Source organism: Carettochelys insculpta, chromosome 5, assembly GCF_033958435.1.
Source record: "Carettochelys insculpta isolate YL-2023 chromosome 5, ASM3395843v1, whole genome shotgun sequence".
Taxonomy (NCBI): Eukaryota; Metazoa; Chordata; order Testudines; family Carettochelyidae; genus Carettochelys; species Carettochelys insculpta.
This window is the reverse complement of record NC_134141.1, coordinates 51,269,288-51,289,698: the sequence shown is the minus strand read 5'-3', so window position 1 is coordinate 51,289,698 and position 20,411 is coordinate 51,269,288. Positions and strand designations below refer to the sequence as shown.

Sequence of the window (20,411 nt, the reverse complement as noted above, 5' to 3'; positions counted from 1 at the left end):
TGAGGCCTAACCAGCACAGAGTAGAATGGAAGAATGACTTCTCGTGTCTTGTTCACAACACACCTGTTAATGCATCCCAGAATCATGTTTGCTTTTTTTGAAACAGCATCACACTGTTGACTCATATTTAGCTTGTGGCCCACTATAATCCCTAGATCCCTTTCTGCTGTAGTCATTCCTAGACAGTCTCTCCCCATTCTGTATGTGTGAAACTGATTGTTCCTTCCCAAGTGTAGCACTTTGCATTTGTCCTTATTAAACTTCTTCCTGTTTACCTCAGCCCATTTCTCCAGTTTATCCAGATCATTTTGAATTATCACCCTATCCTCCAAAGTAGTTGCAACCCCTCCTAGCTTGGTATCATCTGCAAACATAAGCAGCATACTTTCTATGCCAATATCTAAATCATTGATGGAGATATTGAACAGAACTGGTCCTAAAAGAGACCCCTGAGGAACCCCACTTGTTATACTTTTCCAGCAGGATTGAGAACCATTACAAACTACTCTCTGAGTACAGTTATTCAGCCAGTTATGCACCCACCTTATAGTAGCCTCATCTAAATTGTACTTGCCTAGTTTTTTTATATGAATATCATGTGAGACCATATTAAATGCTTTACTAAAGTCTAGGTATACCACACCTACTGCTTCTCCCCTATCCACAAGGCTCATTATCCTATCAAAGAAAGCTATCAGATTGGTTTGACCTGATTTGTTCTTTACGAATCCATGCTGGCTGTTCCCTATCATCTTACCACCTTCCAAGTGCTTGCAGATGATTTCTTTAATTACCTGCTCCATTATCTTTCCTGGCACTGAAGTTAAGCTGACTGGCCTGTAGTTTCGTGGGTTATTTTTATTCCCCTTTTTATAGATGGGCACTATATTTGCCCTTTTCCAGTCTTCTGGAATCTCTCCTGTCTCCCATAATTTTCCAAAGATGATAGATAAAGGCTCAGATGCCTCCTCTTTCAGCTCCTTGAGTATTCTAGGATGCATTTCATCAGACCCTGGTGACTTGCAGACATGTAATTTTTCTAAGTAATTTTTAACTTATTCTTTTTTTATTTCAACTTCTGATCCTACCTCTTTCCCACTAGCATTCACTATGTTGGGCATTCCTTCATCAGTCTTCTCAGTGAACACCGAAACAAAGAAGTCATTAAGCATCTCTGCCATTTCCAAGTTCCGTGTTACTCTTTCTCCCTCCTCACTGACCAATGGCCCTACACTGTCCCTGGTCTTCCTCTTGTTTCTAATGTATTTATAAAAAGCTTTCTTGTTTCCCTTTATGCCTGCAGCTAGTTTGAGCTCATTTTTTGCCTTAGCCTTTCTAATCTTGTTCCTGCATGCCTGTGTTGTTTGCCAACATTCATCCTTTGTAATTTGTCCTTGTTTCCATTTTTTATACGATTCTTTTTTTATTTTGAGATCATGCAAGATCTCCTGGTTAAGCCAAGGTGGTCTTTTGCCATATTTTCTGTCTTTCCTATGCAGCAGGATAGCTTGCTTTTGGGCCCTTAATATGCTTACCATGAAGGTTACCTTTTCACTGGAGGCCCAAACACGGATTTGAATTGCTTAAATATCTGAAGCTTAGGGTACCTTCTCCAGCCAAGAGGATTGGTGTAGCAAGGCTTAGACCTTTATCTTAGCGGTGGGCAACCCATATGTACAGGGTTTCCATCTGTGGAATTTTTTTCTTTCCAATATTACTAAAGTGACATGCACATAAAGCAAGGGAACATGATGTAAGGTGAGTACTGACTGCATACAATATTGACTGTAAGACCAGTGTGGTTTCTCTGCATCCGATAAAAGCCCTACTGTGGTTCAATCAGCACATCCACTAGTGACGACAGCCATTGTGGGCCCCTGGGTGGGTGGGAGGGATCCCAGAAGAAGTGGGGCCAAGGACAGCAGAGGTGGGGTTTAGAGCAGGCAGCCCTGACCTGCTCACACTGCATGCAGAGCAGCAGCATAGCCCTCTGCAGCATTTCAAAGGACCCATAGCTCCAGACACCGCTACTGGTACTGTGACAGCAGCTGGAGCTCCAGATCTCTTTGAAATGTAGGAGGAACTGCCTCCTTTCTCCCAACATTCATGGGCCTGAGCATACCCTGCAAATTCTAGGTACACAAAGGTTAGCAACACTGCCCAGTCCCAGCAGATTGTCCCGTTTACAATCATCTTGCAGCCCACTGAGATGAGGTAGAGCCACTCACTAGCCTAAGTTGCCCACTGCTTCTCCATCCCCTTCCTAGTTATGGAACAATTTATGGAACCTGGGCTTTTTAGCTCAGGCAGTAAAGACACCACAGACCCCAGCTTCAACCCCCATTGCCAATGACCTACTACACAAGGGTTTTCAAACTTTAAATTATCCTCATTGGTTAAAGGAGCCACAGAGAAGTCAGCTAATAATGATGATGCTTCATTTGGCAAGACCAATAGCACAGTAGGTACACAATGTTTATATGAGAATCAAGAACTAAGACACATGGTGTTTGGCACAGATTCTGGATAAACTATAGAATTACTTCAGTCCTAGAATAAATGTTACTTACTAGAAACATCTGTTTGTCATTTGTAACTGAGGTTATCACGAACTATTTGATACATATGTGACATTTCACCATGAGTTTTGGGTACTTCCTAATTAAAAATAAGCTTATATGTGAAATATGAAATTACAACATGAAACTGAGACTACTTGCGGTTTTCCTTTAACTATAACATGAGCCAGAGGCACTTCTACTGTGAAATGTAAATTGAGGTTACAGCATCTGATTACAAGCTCATCCAAAGACTCTCAGTGATATCAGTCCTATCTAGATCAAGTGCTACAAATGAATGAGGAGTGAATCTAGGTGGCATTATTTGTTTAAGAAAATGAGAAATACTGAGCAACTTAAGTTTCCTGCCTGCAATTTTTCTTATGTTTTACATATGGTCAAAAAGATATTAGCCAAGAAAATTCCCAGCATGTGATCAGCTATGCTACAACTTTGACAAAAATATGTAAGTTTTCAAAAGTATGTTTCACAGTGGCCGTGTCTACATGTGCCCCAAACTTCGAAATGGCCATGCAAATGGCCATTTCGAAGTTTACTAATGAAGCGCTGAAATGCATATTCAGCGCTTCATTAGCATGCGGGCGGCAGCGGCACTTCGAAATTGAGGCGCCTTGCCGCCGCGCGGCACGTCCAGACGGGGCTCCTTTTCGAAAGGACGCCACCTACTTCGAAGTCCCCTTATTCCCATGAGCTCATGGGAATAAGGGGACTTCGAAGTAGGCGGGGTCCTTTCGAAAAGAAGCCCCGTCTGGACGCGCCGCGCGGCTGCAAGGCGCATCACTTTCGAAGCGCCGCTGCCGCCCGCATGCTAATGAAGCGCTGAATATGCATTTCAGCGCTTCATTAGTAAACTTCGAAATGGCCATTTGCATGGCCATTTCGAAGTTTGGGGCACATGTAGACATAGCCAGTTAAAGCCAAAAATAGCCAAGTGCTCAGAGAACACTGGAATAGTAACATTTTGCAAATAAAATGACTGCAGATTATACCGCTCTCCAGTTGTCAAATATGGTTGTTTTTTACTGACAGACTGTATCTTAAAACTTGTTACTGGAGAAAAAAAGTAATGCTAAACCAGCAAGACAGTGGTCATATTCAGATATAAAATCGCAAAGCAAGCAACTATTACAAATTGTTTTATAAAGATGTTATCACTTAACTTTCCAAGAGACAAGTACAAATGTGACACTTGTGCCAGAGCTAAAAATCTGCCTGGCAGGAAGTTACTTAAAATAGCCATTATTGTGAATACTGTAGAAATGCACAGAGAGAGACCATAGGGACAGCATACAAGAAAAACTCACGACTGTCTTCTAAGGCCTGTATTGTTTGACAGGAACTTTCTGTCACCCATCTATCTATTGCTACTCACCTCATCATCATACAGTCCGAACACTCAGTTGTAGGACACATATGGCTTGTCTACACAAGCCCCCTCCTTCAAAGGGGGCATGTAAATGAGCCTGATCAGAGAATAGCAATGAGGTGCTGAGCTGCAGATGCAGCACCTCATTAGAATAATTCCCACTATGTGAACTTTGACGTTGCTAACTTAGAAGCAGCAGCAAGCAGTGTAGTCATGGGCACTTCAAAGTACCTGTGCTACTTTGAAGTTTCCTTACTCCCAAAGGCTATGTCTACACTTGCTTCGTACTTTGAAGGGGGCCTGGTAATCAGGCTGATGGGAGATTAGTAATGAAGTGCTGTGGTGAATATGCAGCACTTCATTAGGCTATTTCTCCCCTGCAGCAACTTCAAAGTGTCAAACTTTGGGGAGTAAAGGCACTTTGAAGTAGCATGGGCACTTTGAAGTATTTGTGGCTGAACACATGCTGGAACTTTGAAGTTTGATACTTCTAAGTTGCCGTGGGGGAGAATTAGCCTAATGAAGTTCTGCATATTCATAGCAGCACTTCATTAGTAATCTCCCATCACCTGATTACCATGCTTCCTTCAAAATACAGGGAAGTGTAGACATAGCCAAAACATTTACGGAACCTGGGAGTAAGGGAGCTTCAAAGTAGCACGTGTACTTCAAAGCGCCCATGGCTACGCTGTTGCTGCTGCTTCAAAGTTAGCAACTTTGAAATTCACCCAGCAGGAATTATGCTAATGAGGTGCTGCATATGCAGAGTATCACCTCATCGCTATTCGCCAATTGGGCTCATTTATATGTCCCCTTTGAGGGAGGGGGCTAGTGTAGACGAGCTCATAGAGTATTCCTATACTGCAGCGGTGAGAAAGTCTCCCTGTGCGGGTAGATAGACTCCTGCTAGTTCACCTTAAGCCAGCCTGCTAAAAATAGCAGTGCAGAAGTTGTGGCCCTGGCAAAAACTCCAGCTAGTCACCTGAGCTCAGACCCAGGCAATTAGGTGGTCTTGAGAGCCTGGGCTGAAGCTTGAGTTTCAACATCCATAAAGCTACTTTTAATGGGCTTCCAAATGCAGTGTAGATGTACCACTGGGGGTGAACTCAAAGTTGGTTTTGCAGGTGCAACTCTCTTTAATCAGTGAAATTACACCCATGTACGACATTTCTGAATCCCACCCATGGAGTCTATGAGACTGACATCCAAACACAAGAGGTATTAGTTTTATATATATAATTATGCATATATATAATAGATCATGTTTTCTTTGATTTGAGATAGATTTCTAGAAACTGGAAAAGACGGTTACTACCTTTTGTAACTGTTCTTTGAGAGGTATTGCTCATGTTCATTCCGATAAGTGTATGTGCATGCTGCAGGCATGATCATTGGCAATGTTCTCCCTAGTAGTACCCATCGAGTCAGCTGTGAGGCACATATGAAGTTGTGCACCTGCCACCTGCCGGGTCATTCTGACAGAGGGAGGACGGGTGGGATTCGGAATGGACATTAGCAACACCTCGAAGAACAACAGTTATGAAAGGTGGGTAACTGTCTCTTTCTTCAAGTGATTGCTCATGTTGATTCCAATAGGTGACTTCCAAGCAGTGCTCTTGGAAGATGGGCTGGATTTTAACTGGCCACTGCTTGCAGAACTGTTTTTCATGGAAGGCAGAAAAGAGGGCAGATGTTTGTTCAGGACCAAATTAAGGCTCCATTGGGGTACCAGTGGTCACACTTATGGCGCTTCCATACCATCAGATGGAAGGATTCCAGGTTGAGGTGCCAGAGTTAAGCCATGCTACTGGGTTAGTATTGTGGGTATAGTCCAAGTGACTAACTACCGAATTAGCAAATATGATCCGCTCCCGCGGGAAAGGTCAAGATAGCTACAAGGTGTATCTGGACTGATGAAATTTCTAGTCATTGGTCCTTAAGGGACAGTAAATACTCCAAAATGTTGTATATGGGTACCTGCTGTGGGAGGAGGGGATTCTTGCTGCTGGGACTAAATGGAAAACTGTTTCCATTTAGCCAAATATGTGGCCAGGTGGAGGCTTTCTTAGGGTATGTCTACACAGCAAAGTTATTCCAGAATAACTTGTTCTGGAGTTTTTATTCCAAAATAAGATATTACAGACTAATGTGTCTACACTACAAAGAAGTCTTGGAATAAGCAAAACTTATTCCAAAATAGTGTGTCTACACACAATAGAGACTATTTCAGATTAAGCACTGCTTCCAGAGGCTCTAATTCAAAATACTGAGTCTACGTAGAATTATTTTGGAATACGGTATTCTGGAGGGTGTCAGAGGGGTAGCCGTGTTAGTCTGGATCTGTAGCAGCAACGAAGGGTCCTGTGGCACCTTATAGACTAACAGAAAAGTTTAGAGCATGAGCTTTCATGAGTTAACTCACGTCTTCAGATGCTGGTATTCTGGAGGGTGGTTCATGCATGAGGAAACTCTCTGACATTTACAACTGATTCATGATGCAAAAAGGTCCAAGTGGGAAAGACCCCAATTCTGGAAAATTGACATGGCAATATCTGATCACTTGGCCATCCCATGGAGGAGGTCCTGATGGCCCTTCAGATCCATGGCAGGCAATGATGTCACTGAGGTTCCCACTACAAGCTCATTGGGTGAGGAAGATGATGATGCTGTAGGCCCCAGGTCCTCCTGACCCTCATATTCATGTAAAAGCTATGGATTCTGAAGTACTGTCTTTTCATCTTGTGTCTGGCTAAGCTGTAATGGACTGGAGGGTCTGGTCTGGTCTGGTGACAGCACCACAACTGTGTGTGGAGCCAAGATTGAGAAAGGTGGGCTTTGAACAAACAATGCCACTGAAGCCACCCTGGAGCCCAAAGCCTGATGACAGACCTAAGCACCAAAAATGACCATTAAATGGCATGAGCTGGCCAAACTGGTGGGAGCTCTGCACAGTGCCAGGAATGGTGCTGGGAGAGATGGTGAGCACAACTGGTAACTGCTGTGTCCCAATGCAGACAACTTCCAGGAGCCTGAAGAATACTCAGATGCTGACCAGGGTGGTGCTGATACTGCCAGTGCCAGGTAGCTAGCTCCTGGAGATGACAGCTGCTGCATAGCAAAGCTTTCCCCCGATGCTGTATGACTGGTGCTGCAATGAATACCATGAAGGTCAGTAAGGTATGTGTCAGCTGTGCACTCATTGGTGCCATAGACATCACTGGCACTGAGACTGCAAACAGTGCCGGGGCAGTACTGTCACCAGTACTGCTAGTGGTACCAGAGTGGAGGTTGCTTGCAGTGCAAGTGGAGGAGTTATGTTGGCTGTCAACTCTCTGAGGTCACGTGAAGCTTCAAGCTTGTCAGGAGTGGAAGGGAGATCCACTTCCTCTTCCAAAGCCTCTCTGACCAGCAAGTTGACTAGCACCAGACTTGATGAACTCCTCCTGAGATCCAGTCTTAACAGTGCTGGAACATGTTGTGGTGGCCATAACTCTACTGTACTGCAGTACACAGGTCTGGCTGGGGACCTTCCTCAGTTCATCTTTTTCTGTTTATGTGGCAGCGGGGAATGGGAACGGTGCTGAGTGCTTGTACCGTATGTGTACACCAGGGAGTGGTGGCAGTGGCCTTTAAAGGAGTCCTTCCTTGGTGCTGAAGTCTTGCGCACTGATGCCGTTGCTCTGGAGGAGACTGGTGCTGCCTCCAATAACAAGAGTTTGAGATGGTACTCTTTCCCTTTCTTTGTGCAAGGGGACACTGTGGCAAATGGGGCATGTGTCTGTCTGGTGTACTTCTCCAAGACACTTCAAAAAGGCCTCATAGGGGTTGCTCTAAGATAAAGGCTTCCTACACACACTACAGGCTTTAAATCCCTGTGATTGTGGCATGTGGTATGGGGGCAAAGTAATAGGGGAGTAAATCCCACCCACCAGAAAAAACTTAACTACCAACTATTATCTGTAATAACTGATGCTAACTACAAAGAATTATAGTAACAATAACTCGAACTAAGGAATAGAAGAAACACACTTGCAAGGCAAGAGCAGCTAGCTCCAATGACTGTCACTGGCAGTAAGAATAATAGAATCATAGAATTCCAGGCCTGGAAGAATTCAGAAGGTCATCTAGTCCAGCCCCCTGCCTGAAGTAGGTTCAACCCCAACTAAATCACCCCAGCCAGGACTTTGTCAAGCTGGAACTTACAAACCTCTAGGGATGGAGATTTCACCACCTCTCTAGCTAACGCATTCCAGTGCTCCATCATCCCCCCGATGAAACAGTTTTTTCTAATATCCAACCTATACTTCTCCTTCCGTAATTTCAGAGCACTGCTCCTTGTTCTGCCATCTGTCACTACCGAGAACATCCTCTCTCCATCCTCTTTAGAGCCCCTTTTCAGGAAGTTGAAGGCTGCTATCAAATTGTCTCTCAGTCTTCTCTTCTGCAACATAAATAACCTCAAATCCCTCAGCATCTCCTCATAAGTCACATGCTCCAGCCCCCTCATCATTTTCCTTGCCCTCCACTGAACCCGCTCCAATGCATACACATCCTTTCTATAATGGGGGTCCAGAACCAGGCGCAACACTCCAGATGCAGCCTCACCAGTGCCAAATAGAGGGGAATAATAACGTCTCTAGATCTGCTGGAAATGCTTCTCTTAATGTACCCCAACATGCCATTAGCCTTCTTGGCTACAAGGGCACACAGTTGACTCATATCCAGCCTCTTGTTTACTGTAATCCGCAGATCGAACTGGGCAGGCAGTGCGTCAGCAGTTACATATGCGCACTACCATACTGTCACCACACTCAGGAGCTCAACGGCTGACCCAACAGTTACTGCTAAAGAAAACTTTCTGATGATTGTGTATGCAGCACTTGCACATACCTATCAGAATCAACATGAGCAATCACTTGAAGAAGGTATTTTCCAGAATCACCATTCACGAGCCACCTCCCTGAATTCAAAAGGCAACAGTCTTCTCCACTGATTTCTTTTTGTATTTTGCTTTTCAAATAGAATGCTTTATTGCTGTGGACCTGTGACACCTAATTTGGCTTTTTTTTTTTGACATTTTACAGTCCAAATGCTAGAAGATGCTAGCATTCAAAGTGAATTAGAATATGTACAAACAAATGTGTGCTCTATTTCTCCCTAAAGAATCTCTTTATAAATAAAATTATTCATGGATAATGTTTTAAAAGCACTATAATCTTTATGGACTGTTTTAGTGATGGGTTTAAAAAATGCTGTGCTTAGAAATTCTATTAGCTATACAATATATGCTTACTCTTTATTATGCATTGTCTGAAAAGAATTCTGAAAAGAATAATAGGCTTGTATTTATTTCTATTACCAGTCTACTCGTTTCCTTCCATTTATATTTTCTGCACTGATTTAGAATATTTAGAAATATTAACCCTTCTTTTGTATGGTTTCACAAAGAACAAGTAAAATATATATACACAGAAAAATCCTCAAGGCTTTTTTTTAGCATTTCAAGCATTGAGAGCCCAAATTAAGCACTCCATCCCCATTCAGTGAAGTGTTTGTTTAATGGTAAGCACATGCTAAGTTTCACTGATTTCAGTGGGTTTAAACGTATACCTAAACAAGTGCTTTTCTGAAAAAGAATGTACTTAAGCACATGCTTAAATTATACTTTGCTGAATTGGGCAGACGAACAGGAGGAACAGAAAATACGCTTTAAGTCACTCTGGAGCCAAGTTAATGTAAGATGCCTGACTGTACTTGGAAAACATAACAATGAGCCACAGAGTTTAAATATTTGGTTGCATATGGGCTCTTCTCCAGTCACATGTTGACTGTTTGGAGACAATACAAGAGTTAACTATGTAAATTTATTTGAAAAAAGACTTACCTCGTAATCTGTGTTCTTGTATTGAAGTCAAGAGATCTCATTGAGCGTAAAACCTCTATGCACCCCAAGTACTGCAGGAAGAAAGAAAAAATATCTACTACGTATCTACTATATGCACTGTCGAGCTCTAAGAGCAAATACAATCAATCAATAAAAGTTATAGTACAACCTTGATTTACATCTTATTTACCTTGTTTGTGAACTAATTTTGCATCACTAGGTTCTGTGGGTCACAGGGCTGATCTAGAAACACTGCATTTCATTTATAATGTAGGTGTATGACCACATATCTTTTTATGCCTAATCTCATCATAACACACAGTACATAATGTACTGTGTAGTACTTCATTCACATTCATATTCTTCACTTGGCTTGAAGCTATTCTAAGAAGTACAAATAAAATCAATATAAGGGCGTAAGTTGAAAAATATGCCATGATATTGTCATGTCTTTCATCAACCTGTTATAAATAAAGCCATATATTACGGGCCAGATTATCAAAAACGTCAAACAAAAGTAGCACATGAAAAAGGTTGCATGTAACCTCACACCAAAGCAGGTATTTGCAAGAGTAAACGGTCAGTGAGAAAAATAATTGAGAATTTGCATGTATAAAGATTTGATCTGAACATGCAACAGCAATCAGGGGATGTGCACATTAAACTCCTACCTATTTTATGGTCACAGATATGGGGTTCTTCATAAAACAAATGATGTGAAAAGCAACATGTTATTCTTTAATTACCTGCTTTCAAATTTAATTCAGAAAAGCCCTGAAAAGACATGTGGACGGCCATCTCTTCATTGTTCTAAAGATAATCCTCCAAAATTAGAAATGTCTTACTCAAGCAGATTCTACCACATGGCTGCCTGAATACAATCTGCCTTGTTGTCATGTTAGAAAAAATCTAACTGAAAATAAAAAGGATCAGAGAGGTAGCTGTGTTGGTCTGTATCTTCGAAAACAACAAGGACTTCTTGTTGTTTTTAATAAAAAGGTTGGAACTCAAAAATGTTCCAGGAAATGGTCATGCTCAGTAGATCCCTTTCACACAAATGCAAAAAAATATTATGGAAGTGACTGAAAGCACAGCATTTAACTGTGCATGTAAGCTCTCTAAATTATCAGTATTTCCACGTGCAAGTATCCAGTCCGACACATATGCTCTGATTATCCATTAGCTCCAACCTATATCTCATCAGTGGAAGACAGAGCATAACATAACTCAGTTCTACCACAGTTCCACTTTGCTCCCCCTCATGATGCTTCTTCCTCCCTTTTTTCCAGTGGTGGAAAACGTACCCCAGAAACTCACTTGAGTAAAAGTACTGCTACTTTGAAAAAAATGTAACTAAGTAAAAGCAAAAGTATCCTTCTGGAAAACTACTTGAATAAAAGTACAAACATGTTGCAGCTTAACCGTACTCCAGTATCCAGAGGTAAAAACTAGGTGTCCTATGATAATCTGTAGTTAATCACCTGAGTTATCATAGGGAACCATTATTTTTCACATATATATATATCACACACACACACATACACATATAGACATAAATATATGTGTATACTCATTTATAAAATGTACATATATGTGTGTGTGTGTGTGTGTGTGTGTGTGTGTGTGTGTGTGTCGCAGAATCATAGAACACAAGACCTGGAAGGGACCTCAAGAGGTCATTCCATCCCCTGCCCTCACAGTAGGACCAAGCACCATTTTTATCATCCCTGTTGGATATTTATCCAACCTCTGCTTAAATATCTCCAATGATGGAGATTCTGCAACCGCCACAGGCAATTTATTCTAATTCTTAATCGCCCTGACAGGTAGGAAATTTTTCCTAATGTCCAACCTAAAACTCCCTTGCTGTAATTTAAGCCCATTGCTTCTTGTCCTAACTTCAGAGTCTAAGGAGAAAAAAATTATCTCCTTCTTCCTTGTGACACCCTTTTTAGTTTCTAAACTAAACAGACCTAATGTGTTTAATCTTCCCTCATAGGTCATATTTTCTACACCTTTAATTGTTTTAGTTGCTTGTCTCTGGATCCTTTCCAATTTCTCCACATCCTTCCTAAAATGTGGGGCCCAGAAGTGGACACAGGACTCCAACTGAGGCTTTATCAGTCAAGAATAGATAAGAAGAATGACTTCTAGTGCTTTGCCCACAACACTCCTGCTAATGCATCCAAGAATCATGTTTGGTTTTTTTGGAAGAGTGTCACACTGTTGACTCTTACTTAGCTTGTGGTCCACTGTGACCTCTAAATCCCTTTCTCCATCCTAGGGATTCCCTTCCAATTTATATGTGTGAAACTGATTGTTCCTTCCTAAGTGGAGCACTTTGCTTTTGTCCTTATTGAACTATTTGCCTCAGATGATTTCCCCAGTTTGCCCAGATCATTTTGAATTCTGGCTCTAACCTCAAAAGTACTTGCAACCCCACCCAACTTTGTATCATCTGCAAACTTGATAAGGGCCCTCTCTGTGCCATTATCTAAATCACTGATGAAAATATTGAACAGAGCAGGCCCCAAAACTGACCCCTGTGGATCCCCACTTACGCCTTTCCAGCATGATTATGACCCATTAATAACTGCTCTCTGTGAACAGTTATCCAACCAGTTATGCACCCACAGACATGTGTGTATTATATACCATATACACACTCATACACTATACATTTACATTTCAAATCTGGAATTTAAATATAGTCACGGTGTTCATTTATAAAGCTTAAGAATGACCAAACAGGCGTCCAATTACAGAAATTTCAAATTACCGGGGAATGTGCTGGAACCAAGGCTGCTTCAGCCTGGCTAGAACATCCCTATTCACAGTGTGCCCAGGGTCACCAAGGACAGGGACTGCTCTGGCCCAGCTGGAATGCCCCACCCCATGGCACAACCTGGCCACTGTGGATGTGCGCTGCTCCAGCCAGGTGGGAGCACTCCCAGGCCGGGCTGCTGTGGATAAGGGTTCCTCTGGCTGCATTGGAGTGCCCTCCACCCACAGCAGTGCTCTGAGCAAGGATGCTCCAGCCAGACCAGAGCAGTCCTGGTCCTCAGCATGCCATGAGTAGGGGCACCACAGCTGCACCCCCAGCACCCATTTAATCAGTTAACTGGTTAAACTTAACATTTAACACATTGGCCCAGTGAATAGGATTTTCCATCCCTGGTCCAGGAGGGAGGCAGGGTGCTGGAGCCAGATGGGAGTGGGGTGTCTGGGGGGGTGCAAGAGTGAGCTAGGGGAGGGGCATCTGGCCAGTGGAAAGGCATAGAAGCAAGGGAGAGTTCGGCAGAAGACTTGGAGTGGGAGAGCTGGGTGGGAGGGGAAGGCAGGAGCTGACTGGGGTTAGGGGAGTTGCGGGAGCGGGAGAGGGATAGGGATGCAGGAGCTGGTGCTTACCCTGGCTCCAGGCTCCCTGACACTTCCAGGTACCACCCTCTGCTGCTCCCACTGGTCAAAGTCTGTCCAATAGGAGGAGTGGGGAAATCCTCCCATGAGCAGTTTCCAGCACCACATTCCCCCGGCCAGCAGGATGGTTAGCGTCAGTGCGCAGGGCCATGCTTTTCTCCCCTGCACGCTGGATCCAGCCCCTCACCCGTTCGTAGATACTGGTTTTGAAAGAAAGCTATATCATTGGCAGGGCCATTGTGCTTGGTGATTGGTTATTTTCTAAAAAAAAAAGTCTCACTGCATGATGATTGGATGCTTTGCTTATGCAGCTGTTCTATAGCCAATCAGAAAGCTGGCTTGTGCAAGTGTCAGTGGCATGATGAAAGTAGCAAGTAACTAAGCACTTCTGGGGACAGTAGTGGTGTAAAAAGGACAATATTTTCTTTTAAAACAACTTAAGTAAAAGTTGAAGCACCAAAAAATTTAACTGAGTAAAGTACAGATATTGAAAATACTTGAGTAGTGTAACTAAGTATTTCTACTCAGTTACTTTCTACCTCTACTTTTATGGTAGGAGTGCAAAGGGAGCAAGGGTGGAAGGTGGCTAAAAATCCCCCCAGTGCAGGTGAGCAAACACCTGATCAGCACAAAGACATTACATGCACAATTATCTACAGTAACAGAGAGGGAGCCGTGCTAGTCTATATACGATCAAAACAAAAAAGCAGTCAAGTAGCACTTTAAAGACAAACAAAATAATTTATTAGATGATGAGCTTTCGTGGGACAGGCCCACTTCTTCAGACCATAGCCATACCAGAAGAGACTCAATATTTAAGGCATAGAGAACCAAAAACAGTAATCAAAGTTGATAAATCAGAAAAAAATTATCAAGGTAGCAAATCAGAGAGTAGAGGAGTATGGAGGAGGGGAGGTCAAGAATTAGATTAAGCCAAGTATGCAAACGAGCCCCTACAGTGACTCAGAACATTCCCATCCCAGTTCAAACCACGTGTTAATGTGCCGAATTTGAATATAAAAGACAGCTCAGCTGTCTCCCTTTGAATAGTGGTGTGAAAATTTTTCTTCAGTAACACGCAGACTCTTAAGTCATTAACAGAATGGCCTACTCCATTAAAATGTTGACTAACCGGTTTGTGGATCTGTTTTTATGTCTCTTTTGTGCCCATTAACTCTTTGTCTAAGGGAGTTAGAAGTCTGTCCAATGTACAAAGCATCTGGGCATTGTTGGCACATGATGACATATATGATGTTAGCTGAGGGCACATTCTCATGTTCCTCAATTAACAACATATATGCCATCATGTGCTAACAATGCCAAGATGCTTTGTACATCGGACAGACTTCTAACTCCCTTAGACAAAGAGTTAATGGGCACAAAACAGACATAAAAGCACTCCAGATCCACAAACCGGTTAGTCAACATTTTAATGGAGTAGGCCATTCTGTTAATGACTTAAAAGTTTGCGTGTTACTGAAGAAAAATTTTCACACCACTATTCAAAGGGAGACAGCTGAGCTGTCTTTTATATTCAAATTCGGCACATTAACACGTGGTTTGAACTGGGATGGGAATGTTCTGAGTCACTGTAGGGGCTCGTTTGCATACTTGGCTTAATCTAATACTTGACCTTCCTCCCCCTGGCTTATAACCCTCTACTCTCTGATTTGCTCACCTTGATCATTTTTTTCTGATTTGTCCTCCTTTACTACTGTTTTTGGTTCTCTGTCCCTTAAATATTGAGTCTGTTCTGGTCTGGCTATGGTCTGAAAAAGTGGGTCTGTCCCACGAAAGCTCATCACCTAATAAATTATTTTGTTAGTCTTTAAAGTGCTAATTATCAACAAAACTTTCAGAAAATAAAGTCACATAGAATACATCGTTAAAGAGAGTTTTTACGGCAGTGTTATTCCATTGAGACCAGTTGAGGTCTGCAGATGGTAAAGTGGCATAACAAAGTAGAGAATCAGATCCACTTTCTTTGGGATCACATACAGGTGATCATCCCAAAGTCTTATCAGTAAATGTTCTGTGCCTATTTACATTAGCAAGAATATATCATACAAAGGTGCATAGCTTTATAAAAGTGTCTTGTTTGTTTTCATATGTCCACCACAGAATGTCTTTTAATTTTTCTCTATAAATATTATTGAAGTCATCATAGCTTGGAGTAAAATAAAAGATTGAGTGGCTACTGTGAGTTAGTTAATTTTCTATTGTTGCAGTATTCAACATTACAGTTTTGGAGATAGATTTGTTCAGTATTTATTTCTTGCATCTTTATATTTTCTGGCTGCAAACTAGAAATCAAAAGGAGGGCCTCTTTCAAAATATCCCGTGGAACGTTCACACACAAAAAGTGCTCTTTCGAAAATAATTTTGAAAGACTGCAGCGTGCCAAAATCACTCTTCCCTTCCCATGTCAGGAAGAGCCTCTCCTTTTGAAATCCTCTTTTGGAAAAGGGCAAATGGAGATGCTCCTCAGGCTGCTCTTTCAAAAGAGCAGTCCTCCATGGCGCCAGCCAGCTGGCATATGGAGATGCTCCTCTCAGTACATGCAGGGTTCTGTGGTCGGCGTGTCCGGCTGCATTGAAAGACCCAGCGACTCAGAAGCCCTGTGCAGAAAGCTGAGAGCATGTCGGCGGCAGGAACTGCACAATCCTGCAGCAACAAGCCCTCCCAACAATGTGAGAGCAGAGCAAGGCACCCCACCAGCCCCATGGCCACCTCCCAACATCTCCATGCCCCCCTCACCCCTGGAATCTCCCTCCGAACCAACAGAGGGATCCCAGAAGGGCAGCCAGGGGCCAAAAAAGAGGTGCCCCTCCTGGAGCAAGGGGGAGGTCAAGGACTTGTTGGGGCTGGGGTAGAGGGAAGTATGAGCTGCTCCTCCACACCACCAACTGGTGCCAGAACACTGCAGCCTTTGTCCAGCTGTCTGCAGGGCTGAAGACCTGAGGCCACCTTCCCGCCCCTGCTCAGCCAACCAGGTCAGATCAAAAGATAAAGAGCTGTGCCAGGCATACACCTGGGCCCAGGATGTGGCTGGCCACCTGGGGGCAGCACCCACCAGCTGCTCCCATTACAAGGCATTGGACCAGCTGCTGGGGCTGAGGAACGCTGCCAAGCCAGAGGCTATGGTGGACACAGCAGTGTCCAAGGTGGAGGCCCAGCTTGGGCTGGGCAAGCAGGTGGGACCTATGACCAAGGTCCATGGCCAGGAGTCGGAGTCATCAACAGACGAGGAGAGGGCATTGGTGATCAAGATCTCCTCTAGCTCCTCCAGCAGGACCCCCTCCACCTGGCCCACCCCCAAAACCCTTGAGGGACCGTTAGATAGGTGACCAGAATTCAGATACCCTGGGCTAGTTGGGGGCCACGTGACACTGCCAGCAGTGGGCTGGCCACACAGCCACCAGGCCAGTCCTTACACAATCCAGCCAGCCATGGCCCCCAAGCCACAGAGCAGCTCATGCACAGCACTCAACACCCTCTGCTGTGGACAGCATCAGAACCCACAAGCCGAGGAGGGGGACTGGGAGGGGGACAGACCCCACCCAGTGTACAGCCCACCCATGCAAGGGTCCCCCGAGTGCCCAGGATCCCCCAGGGCTCACTGACCATCAGGAGGGCTGGCCGGGGGGCGGTATGACTCCCGGGGCCAGAGCACAGGGCTGGTGGGTTGCCCCCTCTCCCCTTTTACTTCCACAGTACCACCGTCCAAGGGCGAGGTGTGCCCTCTGCAGGGCCAGGAAAGCCCGAGTGCCATGGGGGCCAGGTTGTCAGGACGCCCACCAACCATGTGGACCTGTGCCCAGAGGTCACACCACCACCATGGGAAGGATGAGGAGGAGGCTGCCTCCCAGACAGCAGCCATCCCGGAGCAGACTGCTATGCTCCGGCGGTGGATGGAGCGTGAGGAGGCGCACATGGGGTGGTGGCGTGAGGCCTGGGGTGAAGTCTCCAGGGCCCTACAGGCCATCAGCCGAGCTGTCACCCTGCGCCCATCCCTAACACCTGCCGCCTCCCTCGCCACCCCCCTGGCACCTCCCATGCTGCCTCTCGTGCTGCCTCCTGTGCCAGCACCCTTGCCACCCTCTGCCTTGCCACCCTGCTCCCACCTGATGCCTCTCCAGCTGCCCTGCTAGAGCTGGCGCAGCTGCTCCTGGTCAGGGCCGGCCATGTCACAACGGCTTCCTCACTCCTCCCACCCCGGGCACCAAAGCTGTGGCCACCGCACCCCTGCCATGCCCCAACCTCCCTGTGATCCCAGCTCCGTCCCAGCCCTGCCAGAGCCCCCCGACCCAGGGTGGTAGGGTTCCCCCACAGCTGTCGTAGGTCACAGCCCCTCGCCCCCACAGAAGACTAAGGCCCACCCCCCTCCCACACTCTATAGATAGTTTCTCCCATTCACCCTGTATATAGCCCCCCAGTCTGTATTATTGTTTCAAGACAGATTGTTTTAAGTTTCAACAAGTTTATTTGCATACACCACCATGTGGTAGGTGGAGGAGGGAGGATGCGTGCATGTGGGGGGCAGTGGTGAGGTGCACGCATATAGGGTGTAGTGAAGGGACATTTAGGGGTTGTGTGGTGGAGTGTGCTTGGGGGAGGGTCATTGGGGCCCCTCAGCAAAGGCCCCACTGAGGGCCTCCCTCACCCTCACCCCATCCCGGTTCGCCTGGCGGCATGGGGCATGGGGTGGCTGCTCATACACAGCCACAGCCTCAGCAACCCACCCCCATAGAAACCACCCCTCCTTGCTCTCCACAATATTGTGGAGACCTCAGCACACACCCACCATCGTGGGCATGTTCCTCAGGCTGACCTCCAGCTTGTGAGGAGGCAGCAGAAGTGCCCCTTCAGCTGCCCAAAGGCCCACTCCACCATGTCCTGGGCCTGGTTCAGGTGCTTGTTAAAATGCTCCTGAGTGGGGTCGGTTTGTCCCAAGTAGGGACGCATGAGCCATGCGATGCAGCATCGGACACAATGCATGGGGGCATGGTCGTGTCCCCAACAGGGAGGTCCTGCAGGGACACATAGGTCCCCTCCTGCAGTCTGTGACCCAGCCAGGAATTACGGACTATTTGGGCAACATGGGCCTGCCCGGACCATCCCACACAGATGTCCAGGAAGTGGGCCTGGGTATCCACCAGGTCCTAGAGGACCATCGAGTGGTACCCCTTTCTATTAAGGTAACGCCTCAAACTGTGGTCCAGAGTCTGGATGGGAATATGGGTCCCATCCAGGGCCCCGAAGCAGTTGGGAAAGCCCAGGCCAAAGAATCCCTCCATGGCGGTGTCGAGGTACCTGACATGGATGACCCTCCACAGGAGGATGGCACTGATTACTTGGATGACTTGCATGGGGTGGAGGGCATGTGCACTGTGAGTGTGTGTTGGGGTGCCTCAGAGCCCCTGATCCCCAGCCCACACCCTCCTGGGCCCATCCTCTGTTCCCTCTCCAGGCCCCTTCCCTGCTCCTCTCCCATCCCTTACAGTCCCCCTTGCCCAGGACCCCCACCCCCACCAGGTGAGTGTGTGACCCAAGCATCACTTACCTCCAGTAGGATGACCCCAACGGTGGCCTTGCCCACCCTAAACTGGTGACCAACTGAGCAGTGGCTGTCTGGGATGGCCAGCTTCCATATGGTGATCACCACTTGTTTCTCCTGAAGAAGCGCGGGCATCACCTGCGTATCCTGGTGCCAAAGGGAGGGGCCAGCCAGTGGCACAGCTCCAGGAAGATCTCCTTCCTCATGTGGAGGTTCTGGAGCCATTGCTCATTGTCCCACTCCTGCATCACTACCTGGTCCCACCTACTCAATGCTGGTTGGGTAGCCCCACAAGCGTCAGATGGCACGGGGGATGGGGCGCAGGTGGTGCCCCTTGGTGAGGCCTGCAGGACTGGGGTGGGGGGCAGGTTGGCCTCCAGACAAGGTGGAGGGCTGCGAGGATGATCATGGTCAGCAGCCTGACCACATCATCAATGGCATCCACGTTGGGGAGCTGGATGAGATCCATGGGTGCCGGTGGGATCCTGGCATAGCTCCGGGCACAAGGTCCAAGAGGCTGTGTCTGCCAAAGCAGCCCTCAGCATGTGCAGGCCAGGGGTGTTTGGGAGGGCCTCTTTAAGGGAGCAACTGGCTGCAGGGCCCGGAAGGGCTTCTCCACCATGCAACCCTGTCTGTGGCATTTCCTGGCTTGTTCTTTCAAAAGGATTCCCGTGGCTGTGTGGATGCTTCCTTTCAAAAGAGTGCCTCACCCTTTTGAAAGACCAGATCGGTGGATCGATCCACTTTGGGGTGCATACGTGTTCTTTCAAAGACCAGTCTTTCGAAAGGTGTCTTCCAGAAGCTTACCTTCCGAAAGCACACTGTAGTGTAGACGCGGCCTCCCCATCTCTCACCTTCCGGTTTTTGAAGTTTGAAAAATCTTGATGCAACAAACATCAGCACAGATGAAGCCAAACTTTAAAAAGTCAGAATCTCTACTATTTTAAATGAGCACGGCACTACCAAAGCCAGTGGAGTTACACTGATTTATACAAACTGAGGATCTGGTCTAAGCACTTACAATTACAAATGCAGAATATATGAGAGACCAACCGTGCATTTCTGCAGATGCCAGTACCTGTGTGTGTCCACATATTTTGCATGTACAATTCTGGCACCTACAACAACATTTTCAGACTTTAGACTTCAAAGTGAAGATGCTAAATATATATTTAGGTTCCTCTGGGGATTACTTGATTTTCCTAGAGATCAAAAACCTAGAGCCCATTCATGTAACCAACTGAATGCAATGCAGTGTATTTGGTGCAGTATATTAAGGTGGGTCTACAATTATTTAGAACCAGATTCTGAGAGATATTTTTAATCTGGTTACCTAATTAAATGGGATTTTATATCCTTAGTCCCAGCCCACTTAGATTTTGTAAATCAGATTAACACCTTAAATTCTACTCAGCACCTAGAAGGTAGCCAGTACCAATGCCAAAACAGGGCATCTCATGTTTCTGGAAAGATGTATCCATTAGCAAGTAAACTGCTGACCTCTAAGGAAGCCATTTCTGACAACATTTTAGACAGCGGCCATATGTCGCTGAGAATTACTTTCAGGCCATCTGATGTATCCCTTTTTTACATCAACTTTTTTTTTAA

General features: G+C 45.6%; 1 protein-coding gene across 1 annotated transcript in view; it reads right to left on the bottom strand.

Moving 5' to 3' along the window:
• SHC3 (SHC adaptor protein 3) overlaps positions 1-20,411 on the bottom strand; it is a 117,626-nt gene that overhangs the window by 76,060 nt on the left and 21,155 nt on the right. Inside the window, exon 2 of the mRNA XM_074994157.1 lies at positions 9,830-9,900. Coding sequence (XP_074850258.1) covers positions 9,830-9,900 — 71 coding nt within the window. The remainder of the gene's footprint in view (positions 1-9,829; positions 9,901-20,411) is intronic.